This window comes from Rhamphochromis longiceps, linkage group LG5 (assembly GCF_057381845.1).
Source record: "Rhamphochromis longiceps isolate RC_006_pf linkage group LG5, R_longiceps_female_GT1.1, whole genome shotgun sequence".
Taxonomy (NCBI): Eukaryota; Metazoa; Chordata; class Actinopteri; order Cichliformes; family Cichlidae; genus Rhamphochromis; species Rhamphochromis longiceps.
In genome coordinates, this window is record NC_140561.1 from 33,438,980 (window position 1) to 33,456,894 (window position 17,915).

At 40.7% G+C, this 17,915-nt stretch overlaps 1 protein-coding gene across 2 annotated transcripts in view; it reads right to left on the reverse strand.

The window, feature by feature from the left end:
* The window catches only part of magi3b (membrane associated guanylate kinase, WW and PDZ domain containing 3b), a 125,051-nt gene extending 111,187 nt beyond the window's left edge, over positions 1-13,864 (reverse strand). For both annotated transcript variants that reach the window (XM_085407314.1, XM_085407316.1), the window contains exon 1: positions 12,904-13,864. In XM_085407314.1, coding sequence (XP_085263440.1) covers positions 12,904-13,210 — 307 coding nt within the window. In that variant the 5' untranslated portion in view covers positions 13,211-13,864. The remainder of the gene's footprint in view (positions 1-12,903) is intronic.
* Positions 13,865-17,915: the final 4,051 nt, after the last annotated feature.

Below are 17,915 nucleotides of genomic sequence, written 5' to 3' on the forward strand. Positions count from 1 at the left end.
CTTCCTCTGATGCCCTTCATCAGCCAGTCAGGATGACCGTGCAAAGCTGTCTGTAATCAGATTAGGCAGTGACTGGGTAACTGGGCCTTTCACATCCACCCATCATTCCATCCCACTGTTAACAACATCTGCGTCATGTGGAGCACCACGTGCATGCTGCGAAAGAGACAAATTAAAGTGCCAATGGGTGTGTGTGCATGTACACAGAGAACCAAAGTAAAGCAGATCTCCATTAACAGGTCCAGTGTTGTTGCTTTCACTGTTCATGACTTGATAAAACACATGCACACGCAAACACACACACAGACACTTACACGAGCATGCTTCAGTCTTCCCTGCCTTTGCAGTTGTAATCCAGGTAGCTGGCAAGCTGCCATCTTTGCTTTGATTAGGTAGCAGAGGTGCAACTTGAAAAATGGGATAAAACTCCTTTGGAAAAACAGGATTTTTTTTCCCATCCAGATGGCTGGTTAAGCATTTCAGCAACAACAACCATCTAATTAGCCCAGTGATTACTTATGTGATCAGAATGAACACAGGGGAGACACAAAATGAGACTATACATCAATTAAAAACCAAACAGCAAGGATGGGCAAGACAAACGTATTTTGCAGTATCACTGCAGTTTAATAATACTGTCTTCAGTGATGTACTTTTTATTCAGGGCCTTAAAATTATACTGAGGTAACAATAAATAATTTGTGGTGATAAGCAGTTGTGAGGAGATTATATCCAGACAAACAGTGGTATTACAAGGGTAAGCCTAAATAACAGTCTTACAAATGATTGCATTCTATGGTAAATTATGATCATATTTATTACCCAGTCTGATCTGAAATCTAAGAGAAGAGAAGAGAAGAGAGTGCTCCCCAGCTTTAACGTAATTTATCTCCATATAATTACTGAATCAGAATCTAACAGGTCTAATCTAACATCTTCACTTTCTGGGGCAGTATGTTACAGAGAAAGCAACACTGAGTCAAAGACGAACAGAATGCACTTAGATTATCTCACTCTTGACAGAGAAGCACAAGATATGGTGCATTCTGATGATTAGGTGCGCTGAGATAACCCTGAGACACAGAGCGCCTCTTGCTGTGAACCCTCTGGGAGCCGACATGTGCACACTTCACCTGGTAAAGGGCTCTACAGCCACTCAGATACTGCCTGCCATGGCCTGGCCTGATCCATCCTGTTTCAACACTAATGTCTCATTGGCATTCAGTCACACGCCTGCAGCGAGCAGCGAATGGAAAGCTTGGCACTAGCTCACCGCTATTAAGATTCTACAAAGCCAGCCGTTCCCCTGCCGCCACAAGCACACAGGGAATCACACAGCCAAGGAATAATAAAAGAGCTGGGGGAAGGATAAGCGTAACAGCTGGGCCGCCAGTCACACAGCCAAGATACAGAGACAGGAAAAGGATTTTGGTATAAAATTTAAAGCTCTGCTATTCATAAAGTTTACGGGGTCATCGGCTTGATCCTCAGACTGCAGTACTGGCTAATGAAAATTATATACTCCGAGTGGCCAAATCACCAGTGTAAACACGTAATCGCACTTTCCCCAGTCACCCCCTCCATCCCACCCACTGTCAGCTGCAAAACCATACCGTGACCACTTCATGATGAGCCATATTACTGGCAAGCCTCCCATCATGAGCCACAGAGAGAGCAACCCACTGGCTCATCACCCCTGCCTGTTTATGTCAGCCTATCAACATCTCCCCAGAATCATAAGCTACTTGCTAATCACCCTATGAAAGAGTAGACTAATTCAGATGTCAAGGCCCATTACCTGTGAGCAGTCTAGAGGTGACCTGAGCCCCTATCTTGCAGTGATAAAACCCCATTTTGAGGATAATGCACATTTGTATAATAGGAAGGTGGGAAGTGACACGTTGGCTAAATGTGCAATCACTGAGTGCAGCTGAAGGGGGTGCAGAGACAACTGCATGTAGCAATCATTGTTGCATAAAGATAACGTCCTTCACGCGCTGGGTCAGTCAGCGGCCGTATGGCTGCCGTGCCTCTGGTAAAATAAACAAGCCTCTCAGTCTGAGTGACTCCTCACCAGCCATCTCCTCTAATCTGCTGACACTGACAACGGCGATCCTCATGCAAAAGATGATCCAAGCCACCGTCACATCCAAACCTTTATGTTTTTTCCTCTAATTTAGTTTCACATTTGCAGGATGTGACTGATGTACTCAGAAAATAATAATAATTTTAGTGCTATCACATTACAAAAACTATCCTTTCAGGATTTATTTTAATTCCTGGTATTATCCTGTAACACATAGGTTTCTCTGGGTTCTAGGAGACAAAATAATAGCAGTGTTTTAGACCATTTTATGATATTATTAGGTAATGGTGCTGTCTAACAAGTATCTGTGCATTTACTGTATAAATAAACCACGGTTCATTCGGAAAAAGAGCAATGAATGACAGATTTCAATTTCATGTACCGTAGTAAATAAGGCTCATGGCCATAGTTATGGGGAAATAGGAGCAGAGAAAAGAGTTCTTTACAAAGCAGGCAGAAGGAACAGTGGGTAATGAGGCCAAATAGGATGCAGGTCAAAGCAAAAAATGACCATTTTTAGTGCCTATTATTCTTCGTCTACTCAGTCAGCAGTAAAGCCCAACTCCAATTGCAAATAATTTGTTACTATTGGGGCACAGAAAACACAACAGATATATAACGTGATTTTATAACCCCACAATAAATACATATTTATGGGGCCAGGATTAGAATTAGTCATTATATCGCTGTATGAGCGCTAACAGGCATTTAAGAAGACAACAGAGTCTTTAATTGGAACAGAGACTGAAGGCAGGGAGGAAGTGAAATCCCCCAGAACCTTACAAAGATAAAAAATATCCCAGAGGAAATTGTAGATACTGTAAACACCCAAATGCTATTTGTATGCTTTATGGCTTTATGACCGATGCTATTGTAAGCGACTGTAGCAAATTCAATTAGATACACAGTTATACAGTGTAGAAAATGCAACTTCTATGAATGTTTGCTCTTTTTTTCATACAGGATAGATTTGAGTGGAAGTAATCCTCTCTGTATTCCCTGCCCCTGTCTCTCCCAAACACATTAAACAGTGCTACTATGACCCTTGTCCACCACTCTCTGCTCGCTTGGTATTATATACAGTGAGGAAAATAATTCTTTGATTCCCTTGGAATTTTTAAGTTTTCTCCCTTACAAAGAAATGAACACTCATGAACAGATATCCTGTCTCATTCCACTAAAATGAAACATGACTTTTCATTTCTTTGTGTAGTCAAACTTACAAAATCAGCAAAGAATCAAAGAATTATTTCTCCCAAGACATAACTAAAATAGTTTTCTTCCATGTCAGCTAATATATTCAGGTGCAAAAAAGACAATTTAGACTCAATTCTTCAGAATGTATCAGTAACTTTGCCACAATACCCATTATACAGATGTGTATTTTAGTTAATGTTAATCTTTAACTGAAAGAAACCAATAATTCAAAGGTGGTTGTTTATAATTCTGATGAAATTAACTAGAAGTTACAGTTTATCAGCCACTTCAACCACCTCTGCATCTCTCAATACAAGCCTTACTGCAAAGATTTGTATATACACTGTACATTTCACATCCTGCACAGCAATCACCATGAAACACTCTTTATCACTGATCTCAAAACACAGAGTTCCAGCCTTAAACCATCTAATCAAGAGACCTGTTTGCGTTGAGATTGTTGCAGGTGCTAGTGGAAAGTGTTACAGAGCAGCACCAATTTGATTAAAGTGGGAATAATGAGAGGGCTGGAGACCAGGAGTCATGCTATGCCTTTTCACTGCATCCTCCAGCTTTACACTAATACCACAAGATGCCACGCACTTACACATGTACACGCACATGCACAGTGGAGTATCCCGCTCTGGTATAAATGAATTATTGAGGACTTTGAGTAGGGGTGGGAGCAACTTTACGCTTGTTTGTGTTGTAGTCACATTACGCCTCCTCCCACCTTCCCCTCGCCAGCTCCCCCCTCCTCCACTCCCACAAACACACTTTGAGACATGAGAGAGTGGGCCCTCATAGGATGCTATGGGATCTTGGCAGCTCTGCTTTGCAGTAACATTATTAGAAAAATGGTGCAATACTGCTCTGATATTGCTCTTGATATCTTACATTGCCAAAAAACAAAACTACCATTTGGTTTGGATGCAGAAAAAACACATTTGCCAAAACTTCTTGTGATTAGAGACATTAATTTACCTCATATAATTTAAATAATTTTCAAAAAGATATGTGCATGCCCTTTAATGTCCAAAAAGTTGATTCTGTTCATCTGGACATAGCATTTTCAGTGGGAGAAACGTTTCGTCACTCATCCAAGTTACATCTTCAGTCTCAGCTGACTGCAGGTTTCCCCAATCTTATAAACAGTACATTTGCATAATGACTGAAACCAGCCCACTGAAGGAACAATGGGCTGGGAGGTCACCTTCATCCTAATTATGCAAATTCTCATGACCATTGATCAACAACCACTGATCAAAGACCACTGATCAATGGCCATGAGTACCATTCACAGAGAGTTGGGGAATGGCTGCAATCACAGCATTGTAAGATGGTGAAAGATGTACTCTTAGGCCCCCTCCTCTCTGAAGAAGTCACTTGGATGAGTAACCAAACGTTTCTCCCACTGAAAACGCTACGTCCAGATCAACACAATCAACTTTTGGAGATTTACTTACCTGGATGATTGAGAATGCATCAAGATGCCCTTTAATGATTGAGAAATGTAAAACTAGAACACATCTACAGCATCATCATTTTAGATGTTGCTTTTTTAAGTTTAGTTTAAATAACTTTATTTTATGTTGGAAACTTCATTAATTTCTTCTCCCTAACAGGGTCTCACATTTCTTGGTGTTAAGTCTTTAGGGAAAAATATGAATATGAGGACAAATTCAGTGTTTCTGTAAAAAGTACCTATTTAGGCTTTTAGTGAGAGAGTCTTACTAAATTTAGGGATATATATTCCATATATAGTGGCACACGTGTTCACAGTCCACACGGGGGAGGGTGGCACACCCACAAGCTAGCAGCCTCAGTACGAGCCAAGGATCAAAGCAGTAAAGAGGAAAATTATAGAGTCGAATGAAAAAGAGAAAGGAATCAATGTCATGTTGTCTGGTGAATTTTTTTTAAACATACTGGAAAACTGTATTACTGACATTTGTTTTGTTATATAAATCTGTTGTGCCTGCTTTTGTTTGGGAATGTAAAAAAAATATGCCAGTTAAAGGTTAGTGTATAAAAACTTGTGTTGAGTTAATTATTTGTGCCTTCTTCCAAAAGCAGAGCACTTTATTTTCAGCTATTTCAGTGAGAGAAGAGCCTGTAACTTGTGGGAAACTAAAGATTTTAATTTCTTTTATCATAAAATAATATTTTCCATTAAGAAAAAAAGTTATTTTTTTCTTTAGGCTGTGAGTTTTAGTTCTTAAAAAGAAAAATCGAATCTGCAAAATCGGTACTGGCAGGACAAACTGTAAAAAGAAAAAAGAAAAAAAGGAATTGGCTAAGAAAATTGTAATAGGTGCATCTCTAAAATTAATGCACATCATTGTAATCTGAATTTACAAAAACACATCTCTCTCTCTCAGCCTGTCTCTTTCTCTCTGCATGAGTGCTTGCGTGAGGTAAGACAGCAGCACTTCACTACAAACTTGACAGCTGCCTTAGGCACATACGGGAGATGGTTGATGAGAGTCACAAAGGACAAACAAGCTGTATATCAGCAAAGTGCCTTGTATGATGATATAGTGTAAAAGGCCAAACGATACAAAAAGCAGGAATGGGTTCAAAAACAAAAATATTAATTGAACGAAAATAGACTTAGATAAGAATTTAAAATAGTTTGGGCAAATTTGAAAGATTATGTCTTAAAGCTTCACCTATTTGTACAACATTTTAAGAGACAAAACTCTTATAGAAATATATCCATCTTACGCAAAAGTGAAGAGGGAAAGTAAGTACAGAGGCAGCAATAGAAATTAATGAGGCATTAATGAGGCGAGGTTAGAAGGTTGACAATATTCAAGGCTGGAGCAGCACTCCTGCTAATTGTCATACGCAGGTGCTGTTGCAACTGTCTTGTATTTATTGTTTGGTTGTCTTGCTCAAATGTCCCTGTGCAGCACCAACAGAACCACGCTAGCTGATAAACATGGTGATATGCTCGCAGCATAGTGGTATTAAAACAACAGGATGGCTTGAGAAAAAATTGTTTGCTGCTGTGCTTCTCACTGGTAGAGGTTAAGTATCGCAAGTGTCAGATCATCAGCATCTGATTGGAGTAAGCTTTAAAGGGTTCTTTGTCTTATATACCTTTAAATAACATTTAAATTAGATTAGTCTCTCTGTCAAAACCACTTTTCTTAACTTGCGTTAAACACCATGCACAAGTGGATGGTGTTTAACCTTATTATACATAAGGGTGGTTATTGCTATAGCATTTTAAACACAGACCCCACATGGTCAGCTGTTTAGGTTCAAACTAATATCATATACATTTCAACAACAATGTGATGGTTTGTCATGGCTGGCATTTTCAACCTGCTAACTTTGGCAATCACCTGACTTTGCCTCTAGAACAAGGTCCAATGTTTTTTTAAATGTTAGTATCTTAATTTGTATAAGATGGTATAGCACAAAAACTGTAGGAACCAATAATTTCATCTCCCTCAGGATGCAGTGTAAAAATTGATTCTTTAAGCTTTTGTCTAGCTGATTTTTTCTCTTGAGTTTAAACCTCTCTCCCCCAACAAGAAAAAGCTTGTGCATTTAACTTAGAACAGGTGTTATTGCAGTGGTGTTTGTGACAATGAATACACTATTTGTGAACCCATGCATCCATCCATTCATTCAACCATCCATCCACCCATCCATCCACTGGCAGCAGGTTAAGCAGGGTATTCCAAACATTCTCCCCTGCCACATTTTTCAGTTCCTCTCGAAGGATCCCTGAGCATTCCCAGGTCAAGCGGTTCTGGGTCTACTCCAGGGTTTCCTCCCAGTTTAGCGTACATGGAAAACCTCAAAAGGGAAGCACTAAGGAGGTATCCTAACCAGATGCCTGAACCACTTCAGCTGTCTTCTGTTGACATGCAGGAGCAGCATCTCTAGAGATGTTTGATCTCTGTGACATTAAAGAAGCGTATCAACCAAAACAGCCGTACAGTGTCCAGCATCTCAGGGTGAATCTCATCCAGTCATAGTGTCTTACTCCCAGGGAGCTTTTAAACTACCCCGGTGACCTCTGCCTCCTCCACATCAGACATTTTGGCAGGATGTACGAGTTCCTCAAAGTGCTCTTTCCATGGCCCAACAATATTCCAGTCTAGGTTAGCAGTTCTCCTCCCCAACTGAACATGCCCTAAGCCAAGCCCTGTTTAACCTTCCTGAGTTGTTGGCTTGTTTATGGCCTGCTAAATATGCTCCTCCACAGTCTCCACCAAACTCCTACCACACCCAAGTTTTTGCTTTCGCAACTCCTGAGGATGCAACCCTTTTGGCTGATGCTTCAAGAAATCCCCCCAGGCCAACCAAGCCAGTAAAACTTTCTTCTTCAACCTGACGGCCTCCTCACCACCCGCGTGCACCAGCAGGTCCTTGGTACCTCAGGATGACCTTAGAACAACAGGTCTTGCCAGCAGCCTCAGTAATGGATATTTTAAACATTGCCCATTTGGATACTAAGTCCCCACCCACCTCCAAGATGTCATAGAAATCCTTCCAAATATGGGAGATAAAGACCATACAGGCAGGGACCTGCACCACAAGTTCCCAGTTTGAGTTTTTCAAGTCTATCTAACAACCTTTCCCACCATCTGGACCAACTCACCACTATGCAGTGATCACCTGACAGCTCCACTCCTCTTTTCAGTGTTTAAGACATACAGCTTTGGTTCAGATGACACAACAGCAAAGTCGATCACTGAACTTTATCCTACAGTGCTAATGGTATCAAGCAGATTTCTGAGCCACTTTATGCTTGATCATGGTGTTTGCTATATTCACCAATACCTAGCATAGAAGTCTGATAACAACATAGTGACTGGAGATCACTCTTTTAATAGAATCATATCAATAGTGAAAAGATTCAGCTCCATGACAACTGAGCAACATCAAGAAGATTTTATAGCCGTTTTTACACATGTAATAACAACTCCATTTGGATCAGAAATTGAACAGTCTTTTGCCTGTCAGCTCCTTAGTACAAAGTCTGTGTGATGTCCGACTGCACCCATGTGGCAATTGCACAGGTAATTGTCCAGTGAATTCACAGCAAGTGGACAGTGTTTCCTTCCTCCTGCCCTATTCTATCCAAGCAGCACCCTGACCTTACCAAACTAAATACTTCCTGTAGTGAGAAATCCTTTGAAAGAGCCTATTTCCAGTTATGTGCTACAACTGAGAAAGGGCAACTTCAGACATATTCCCAACCCTATTCTCCCAATGATGTCAGATATTTATTGTATATAGTTAAAAGAAAAGCTATGGTAGTAGCTAAAAGCTGAGTTCGGCTTAGTTTGTCCATAGTAGGTTTTAAAAAACTTTCTCTAAGTAACAAAACCCTATTTTAGCTTTGTATTTCCATGTAGCATTTCAGACTTTCCAAGTCAATTCAGAACAGAATGAGAATCAAAGTGAACATTATGCCGGCTTTTGTTGTCGTTACAGTTATGTCGCCATTGTTCAGTTGTGAGTGAAAAATCTATGTGCTGTTACCACACAGTCATATATGGCAACAATAAAAACATACACTGTGATAATAACCTTTATAGACTCTCTAGAGGAGTGATTTTTATATTTCATTTAAAAGAACTGAAAACCATGGAAACCTGTAAAGTCAGGGGAAAAAACAAGAACTGAAACATTACAGCCTGCTTTAGAAAACAGCAGTAATTAGGTACAAACATGAAACATACTATAGAAAACCACAGCTAAGGTTCTTTAAGCCCATACATTTGAGGATAGTAGATCTGTGATGTTTTTAATAAATTCAGAAGGAGCCAGCAGGCTGGCTGATGCAATATTATGCTTATATCTCATATAAGTGTCCAGCAGAGATTTGTGCAGTTTCATTTTCTATAATCTATCATCTGCATTACCTCCATTTTAAATTATTAATGAGGTCAATGAAAATTCATCAGTGCCTACAGTTTATTGCATGTATCAGCACAACTTTTTCCTCATTAATTCTTTTCAGCCAACTAACGCCAACGTGATTAAGAATATTTATTTCCAATAAACAATACAGTCAGGTATTTATTTGAGATCCTAAAGCAGGTTGCACAAAGTATACAAAGCAAAACAACAGGAGCAATGAAAATCACGATAGAAGTTTAGAAAGTAATGAAATAATCACCAAAGCGTTGATCATCCAATAACAGATCACCAAGATCAGTTCCCAAGCCAAAGCAGATTAAAAACACAGCTGATGTCTTACTGAATCTGCATAAAAACACTCATAATCAGTTTCAACTCAGTAAGAAAGTGCTATTTCAGCCTTAAATTACGTTGTTACATGTCCTGTTCCAAAGGAGCGGTGTGCACAGTGGCTCTCTGGCTTCATTCAGCTGATTGTCAGAAACATATCTGAGGCAAGAACAGATGTCTCCAGTTATTTGACCAGGCTCTCTGGACTGATGTATTCCCACTCTCACTCAATCCCTCATTTTTTGCAGCCAACTGCAAATCTCTTTGCAACGACAAAGCATCGCCTGTCAGGAAGATGATTCCATTGAGAGGCACTTTCTGATATGAGAGGTGCATTAATGTGATTAACCCACACTCATTATTGCTGCTTGATACAGGGGCTTAGGGGCTCATGTCACTGTGTATTTTTCTCTATTGGCATCAACAGCAGGTAAATGGAAAATGCTACTGTATGAGTAGAATCAGGTAAATCAAACTGTGATCAAGAGCAGGCAACAAAGTGTTATCAATAGCAGAATTACTGCAGCTTTGTACAAACTCAATTATGTAATTTGGGTTCAAAATTGAAAGACAATAAAGAACAAAATTAGCCTCTGAAACTCTGCAGCTTACAGGAACAGATGAATTAAGCTATTTTGCAGATGTGATATGTTCCCATTATCAGAGGAACAATTAAAAAATATTGAAATCAATTAAGATAAAATGAATATCATTTCCAAATCAAAATAATGTTATTCACACACCCCAGAGATGTTTGAGTATTTCACTCAATTACCATTTCATTCAAATAAACCTGTAATTTGGTGACTACTGTTAGATTGCATGACTATATGTATTACGTTTTCCGTCTCCAACTGACGTAGACGAAGAAGAACCAGGGTGCATCAATTTTAAAGCAAGGCCTTGTTTACATGCGTTTCATACATTCACATAGCTAATCTTAGTATTATAAGACAAATGAAGGCTTGTTGCACTAGCTCCACTGTGTACTCCAATGTGAAATTATTCATTTGATGCCAGAGTCATCATCTATTCAGCTGCACAAAAATGGTTACAGGTTGCAAGTATGTTTGATTGCACAGTGACTGAAGCTGCAAACATATAGGAGGCACAGCAGAAAATAACTGTGCAGCGGAAAGGGAATTCTGGGATGCCAATCATAAAGCTTTTCATCAGACATCTTTTCCGCGCTTTAGCTGGGGGTACGGGCAAAAATAGATTCCTGTTCTGAGCGCAAAGCTTCTAATAAAGGCATCTCCTAGCTTAATCAAAGATACCAAATGGGCACATCCAGCTTGTGGCATGTTGTTAAGCCTTAGAAAAGGCATAGTATGAACTTTGTTATTGTAATACCAAAAGGCTATGCATGTGAGGATGTATGTGAAAGAGACTTCTAGGCAGCCTCTAGAGAATATACTATAATGCACCAGAGCAAGCTATAGAAGACTACTTGAAATAGTTTCTACAACTCTTTCAGCTCACATTCACTTTTCGATCAAAGGCTAAGCGAGACAAATCCCCCCACAGACGAGGGGTATGTCTCCCCTCTATCATTTCTCGCATCTCCCCTCTATCATTTCCTCAAATTCCCATTTCTGTCTTTGCACCTCTGTCTTCCCTCCTCACTCTGCCCCACATGTCAGCTTTGTAGGATGCCCATCAGCTCCAGAGGGCAAGACAGGAAGAGCACAAGAAGAAACTGGGAAGAGTATAGTAGAACATCTGGTAGTCCCAGGGACTCTGTCCACTATTAAAGTGGCTTAGTGGGCTTGCTAGTAACAGCTGATCTAGGCCTATTTCCTCCATCAGAGTGGAGAAAATCCACTCGCTAACTCAATTATGTAAGAGATGTGAATTAAACATGAAGCTACCTCATAGGAATGTATACACACAACACAGATGTGCACAGATACATAATACGTAACCATACAATATAAGAATCCCATCTGTATGCTGATGCCGGGGGGCTTTGTGAGGTCTTCTTTGCTAAAGGAACAGTGAAGAGCATGTTAATGAATGAGCGTATGGGCATCTAGGTCAGACTTGTAAGGATGACAGTGAAGAAATATGTGACAAGGAATTTTGCCATCTTTGCCACCTATTACTTCCCTGTGAGCTTTAAAGACCAAAACAGCCTTGCGTGGGAGTCGAGCCTGGAGCAAAGGCAGAGCCGATTTTCTCCCCGTCTCCCTTCATGTCTCTCTCCTTTTGCTTTCCTCTCTCTCCCACTGTGTCTCTCTCTCCTGGCCTTGCTCTATCATTCCTTCAGGCCCTTTATTAATCATCCTTGGTTAGTGGGGCAGAGAGCATGGTGTAAGGAGCTCTGCAGAGTGTAAAGCCATGAAATACACACACCTTCATGTGCATTCACACTAACAGGCTCTGTATTCATAGATCTAGGGAGTTTTGCCTTTAATCTTTTACTTATAAAAGATATAAAACATTATTAATTTAAAAATGCTGAAACACTTCTAAGGATGAAAACACTCACATGCGCACAGACACACCACAAGTTTGCATGTGCACACATACAGCTGATCTTCAGGGATTCTGGCCTGAGGTCCTGAGACTCAGCTGCTGCTGCTGATGTAACCTTTTCAACAGCCTTAGTAGTTGTTGTTTAGACATTCTAGCTCCAGCATGTAGTCAAAGTAAAGTCATCTCCCTCTAACTTAAAACCACAAAGCTGCCCCACCAGTGTCACGAAAACCCTTTACTTCAGGTTGGGTCAGAGCCACAGTGCAGCAACAGCAGCATTACCAAGCCATCCCAGCATTAAAGCAAGAGTTGGGATGTTGAAGCAATCATCCTTAGAAAGCTGGATGGGGAATGATGGGACAGTGGGATAAAACAGAGCAGTTATCCACACCAACTTCTGTCCAACGGGCAGCAAATAAGCCTGAATAATGGGTGGCAGTAATTAGGCCTTCTTTCTATGCATGTAAGTGCACTTAGCTTAGAAGCTACTGGGCTGCATTCCATTATTACCATTATCACTATTTGCTCTCCCCGAGAAAGTGGTGGTCGAATTGGTCACTTAGATGCTCCGAGACAGTAGGAGATTTATAGTCTAAGTCTGGGCTGTCCTTTAAGAAGTGCAGAATTATTTAGCTGCGGGTAGACAGGGATAGACTAATATTTTTTCTTTACCTTTCTGATTTATTTTGAGGTGGTTAATAAATGTTTATATTGTAAGTACCAAAAGAATTTAAAAACTAGTTATATCAATGTTTGTGTAGTTGTGATGATCATCAATAATGAGTCCTGCATTACTTGGTGTACATACGCATGTGGGTAGTTAGGGTTAGTGTGTGTAACCTATCAAAACGCTCATCTTACAAAAACAGAAACTCGAGTTGCACACCAGCAGTAGCGATGAGGTTTGAAAGTAGTGGACGCACCTGGTTTGACGGTCTTTAAGCGAATCGGTTCCCGAAAGTGACGAATGACAGCCAGTGTGTCCCGGTTTGTAAGTCCACTGACAGGCGTCCCGTTCACCTCCAGCAGAACGTCTCCGTAGTAGGGAAGCTTCCCTACGTGACACACCAGCACGTCCAGTTTCATTTGGCCCAGGTAGGGGAACTGTCCAAGCTCTGCTCCTCCGAGGACCTCCACCACGGAGCCAAAGTCTCCCAGGTTCCCCCATGACACGGCGCACTCCACCACTTTAGAGGACCAGTGTTTCTTCTTCTTCAGTGTTCTAGACATGGTTGTCCCCTTTTCAAATAACTAACAATCTAACTGGTAGGAGTCGCCTCGGCTTTTTGTTGTTAAATGAGCGCGAAGTGATGCGGCCTAATAAACCCTCGTGAGTTATTCTCGCGACCTGCAGGGAATTTCATCTTCTTGACATTTATGAGGCTTATCTTCACCCGTGAATTTGCCGCTGAGCTCTGTCATCCCACGGGCTTATGCTCCGGTGTGCGCACAGTTGCCTTGGTTTCAATAATTCCGAGCGCTTTTTGTGCGTAAAACAGGAGAGTTGACTGCAGCGATATGGTTAACCAGAAGATAATCAAGGTTTTATGCTTTCCATTGCTTCTCTGGAACCATATCCGCGCTTTCCTTCGTCTTGTAGAGGATCCTCAAAACGTGAAGTAGTAATAAAAATATAAACAGAGTATATTTTTACTTACTCGGCGATAGATCGTGGAGTGTCAGACGCTGAAATTTAGTGCGTCAATGAGAAATCCCTCATACCTGTGGGTAGGCTGAAAATAGACGGGCGGCAGCGCTTACCGGTTGGCGGTTTACGCTTTTGAGATCCAGCCCATGATGACTGAGCTGAAAGACATCTGCGAGCGTTTGTCTGCTACAGGTTTGAACACACCTGGCACCGTCAAGAGAGATGTTGCCAAGCTCCGAAACTCCCCTTTTACGCTCAACAGCAGCAGTGTTTTCTAGACTCTCAAGCTGGCTCCATCCTCTGGTGTGATGCGGTACAACATAAAATGGAAATTAAAAAAAAAAAGAAAAAATGAGAACTGAACAACATAGGCTACTGTACCAGAGCAACAACGATTAGAGTAACCTGATGTCATCTTAGATCCTGAAAAAACGAACAAGTTCAGCTTATTTTCTATATAAAATGAGACTCGTGCTGTTGTATTTGGTGGAATAGGTGTGTCATATCGGACTAATTAAAACGCACAAGCATGTAATCCTAATATTAAGCATGCAAAATAAATTACATCTAATTGTGACCCTGCGTTCGTAATGAATGAGTTATGCTTGGGGAGGTAATTTTTGGTCTCCAAAATTAACGTCTACACTACGCCACCTACTGATGTAAACAGTTCTGCACCAGCACCTTTAGGTGCATTTTTCACAAAACACAAACTACAGGAGAGAGTAGACAAAGTAGACAAAGAACTGACAAAAATCAGAAAAACATGAAATGACTGATTTCATTTACTTGTAGAGGCAACAAAAACAGTATTACAGCACATCTTGTGGTATAAAAAAATCCTTTAAGTCATTTAGATTATTATCATATAAATAGCTCTGCTGCTGTAAACCTGACCTTTTACTCAAGAGAAAACTGCACTCCCACCTACATCCAGCCCCGCAGATTCCATCTTCAGAACATGGGTTTTGCATCATACGTTTACATAAAACTAGGTGTTTTGATATACACTATGAGAGAGTATAACACCTCCTTTGTCTTTAAATGTTGGATTTAAATAGACTGTATGTTGATAATACAGTGCAGGATGTTGCAGACGTGGTTTAGTGTAGGTGTAAAAGTACATTAAAGCTTGCATATGTTTCATTATTTCTGGGGATGAGTAGCTGTTGTTTCATGGCATATTGAAAACCTCTTCAAAACATCTTCAATACAGTGTGACAAATTTTGACAGTTTGGATGTGTCAAGTTTTTTTGTTTGGTTGGGTTTTTTTGCCTGTCCCGTTTGGCTCTTTTGCCATCAGAATTATTGTCTAAAGGCGAAGAAAGATGCCCAACAGATTTACTTTACCAAATGGACCATCCCAGCCTTGCCGTAATGGTCTATTTGATTCACCTTTTATTGTTTATTTTATTTTATTTTCACTTGCTAAATACGGGACAGATTTGACTGGGGAAAAGAAAGGGGAGAAAGAAAGAGGGAAAGAAAAACAGCGGGGAAGAGGAACGGTGATAAAGGGCAAAAAACAAAAGCAAACAAAACAAGCAGAAAAAAATACATATATCAATCACCTGGATCACCTGTTGAGAAAGAAAAAAGAGAAAACAAGCAAAAGAAAAAAAGAGCAACATAATAAACAACATCACGATGATATATGGGAATATAACAGTAAATACTAAATGTTAAACATTATTGTGCAGCACGTAAGCTCGACAGCGCACAGTGTGCTTTGAGGTAGGAGCCAAAAAGGGTGTAGTTTGTGGGTGTGATCACCCGTCTGTACACCTGTGAGCATGAACACGCTTGTTTTAAAAGGTTCCTTCATGTAATGATCTTCTAGAGGGTGTGGGGGGCCACAGCCCCGTCCTCCAGGGCATGAAGCAGGCATGGAGGAGATCCAGGCTCCAGACATCCAGAGGCCCTCAGAACACAAGAGACCAAGGAAGACCAACAGAGGGGCAACCGCGCCACTGTCCCAGAAAGAGCTGAGGAGAGCCCCAGATGAGGGGTCACTCAGCAGCCGCGGAGCAGAAGCCGGGGGGGTTGCAGTGACATGCCCGTGAGCTCTGCCGGCAGCCAGCTGTGACAGAGTGAACGAGCCCCAGGCCGAGAGGCTGAGGGCACCCCACCCCCGAAGTGGCCCGAGCGAGCCCCAGGCTCCAGGCCCCGATAAGCAGCCACCAAGGAGTGAGCCGGTGTGTACCTGGACGCCCACCCCCGGACACAAAGAACCACCAACGCACCGATGTCTGAGAGCATCTGCCACTGGCAGGGGAAGTGGTGGTGGGGGGAGATACCTTAGAGGTCCTGAGATGTCCCCAGAGAGGTGGCGTCTGATACCCAACCTGACATATAGACACAGACATACAGGCACACACATACAGACATCCATTCCCATGGATATGTCAAGTTGACTAGTAGGACAGTGAAATGTTACTGCCGTGTAAGGATGTCAGTAGAGTTCATTAACTGGATGACTGGAAGATGGGAACATACTGTACCATCAGTAGCACTTATGAATCTGTAGTTGTTTCTGTTCTCTGGATATGATCCATCAAGTCTGTGTTTAAATACACAGTTGCCACCCTGGACATTGTGTTGAGTAATTCACCGGCTACTAGGAGATGATTAACAGCATCTTTGATCAGGACCAGGGAGCGCAGCAGAAATCCAAACAACCTCTACACTTTAAAGGGATAAAGAACTGTCCATTTTAATTCCACTGTTTCCTGGGATTTTGCTAGATATATGCGGGTGGGGACAAAAAAAGAGGCCTTTTTCTTGAAGTCAGGCCTTATGACAAACTAACATTTTTAAAATCCCATATTAGCTGGCTTTGTGTTGGCTTGACATGACTAAATCCAGATTATAGATGTCGTGGCCTTCTAAATCGTTCCATGGTGTGCCCAGAAATCATGTCGTTTCTAAGACAGCTGTGCTGTAGTTATTTGTAACCAAAATTAAATCCTTCTAGCACATAATTAGATTTTTCTTCCAAGTTGCCTACTGTCAGAGTAAGGAAAAATACCATAACAACCAGTAGAAACTACTACTTGAAGTGGTTTTCATTGAAAATTAAATTGATGGGGTCAGATAAAAAAAAAAATCACAATCAATGTCACATATTATTATGAATTCACATAAACCATTTCCAAAAGAGTCCTGAACACTATATTAAATGTAGATAAAAAAAAATAATCATCTCCTCTCACAGACAATGTAAAAAAAAATGAAGTTGAAGTTATTTATTTTTCATTTTATTTATTTTTCATTTATAGTACTATTTGATTAGTTTATTAGTATTATTAGTTGCCATGGCAGTTACATTTTGAATCATTTTCCCTTTATTATGAATTTATATAGGATTTCAGCTACTTAACGGTTCTTTGTTTTATTTTTCCTTTCATAGTCCATCAATTTAAAACCTGAGCTGTGCCACTGTAAAGGTGCTGAAAGTGCTTTGATATTATCTTGCTAAAATAAGCAATCTTTCCTGAAAAGGATGGGATCATATGGAGGGCAACCTATGGTGCAATTCAAGTATGAATATATGAACAATAAAAAGAAATCCTTACAGTCTAGCATTAGTGGTGCCTTCACAAATGTGAAAGTTGCCTATGCCATGTGCACTATTGCACTCACATATCCACACAGATGGCTTTTGAAATATGAACTGATAAAAAGCAAAATTGAATAAAATCAACTGCCTTGTCGTACAAGATGGCATGAAGGAGTAGCAGCTAACATTATCACTGTTATCGTTCATCCACAGTATCATACTCCAGGAGAAAGTGACCTGGGAGGGATTTGGGTAGTGCATTTCTCTGTTGATTTTGCGTTCTCTGCTTGCTTGTTTGTTTTGCCTTGGTCAAAATGTTTCTGCATTTACTTTTAACTGGTTATTCTAATTCGGCCGTGGTAGCATCACCATGGCAGTTGAGAAAATGTAGTTGATTAGACTTCCATAAAGGTAGCACTTTAACCTGGGTCTCTGTAAATAACTTTTGGGTATTCATGCTCACTGACACACACCTTGCGAGTACCACGTGTTTGTGCAGGAAAATCTTAGTGGATCTGTAGTTTCTACTTATACTCAGACCAGTCCGCCTGGCATTAACAGCCATGCCATGTACAAAGTCATTTAAATGAAATTTTGTCATCATGTGATGTTCCATTTGAATTTGTTCCTGAGCCTGTGTAGTGGTCTTTGTTATTAAAAGTGTGATTTAATGCAGTCCCACTTTAGTGTTCTAAAGTCACAGCCATTCAGTATGAATGTATGATTT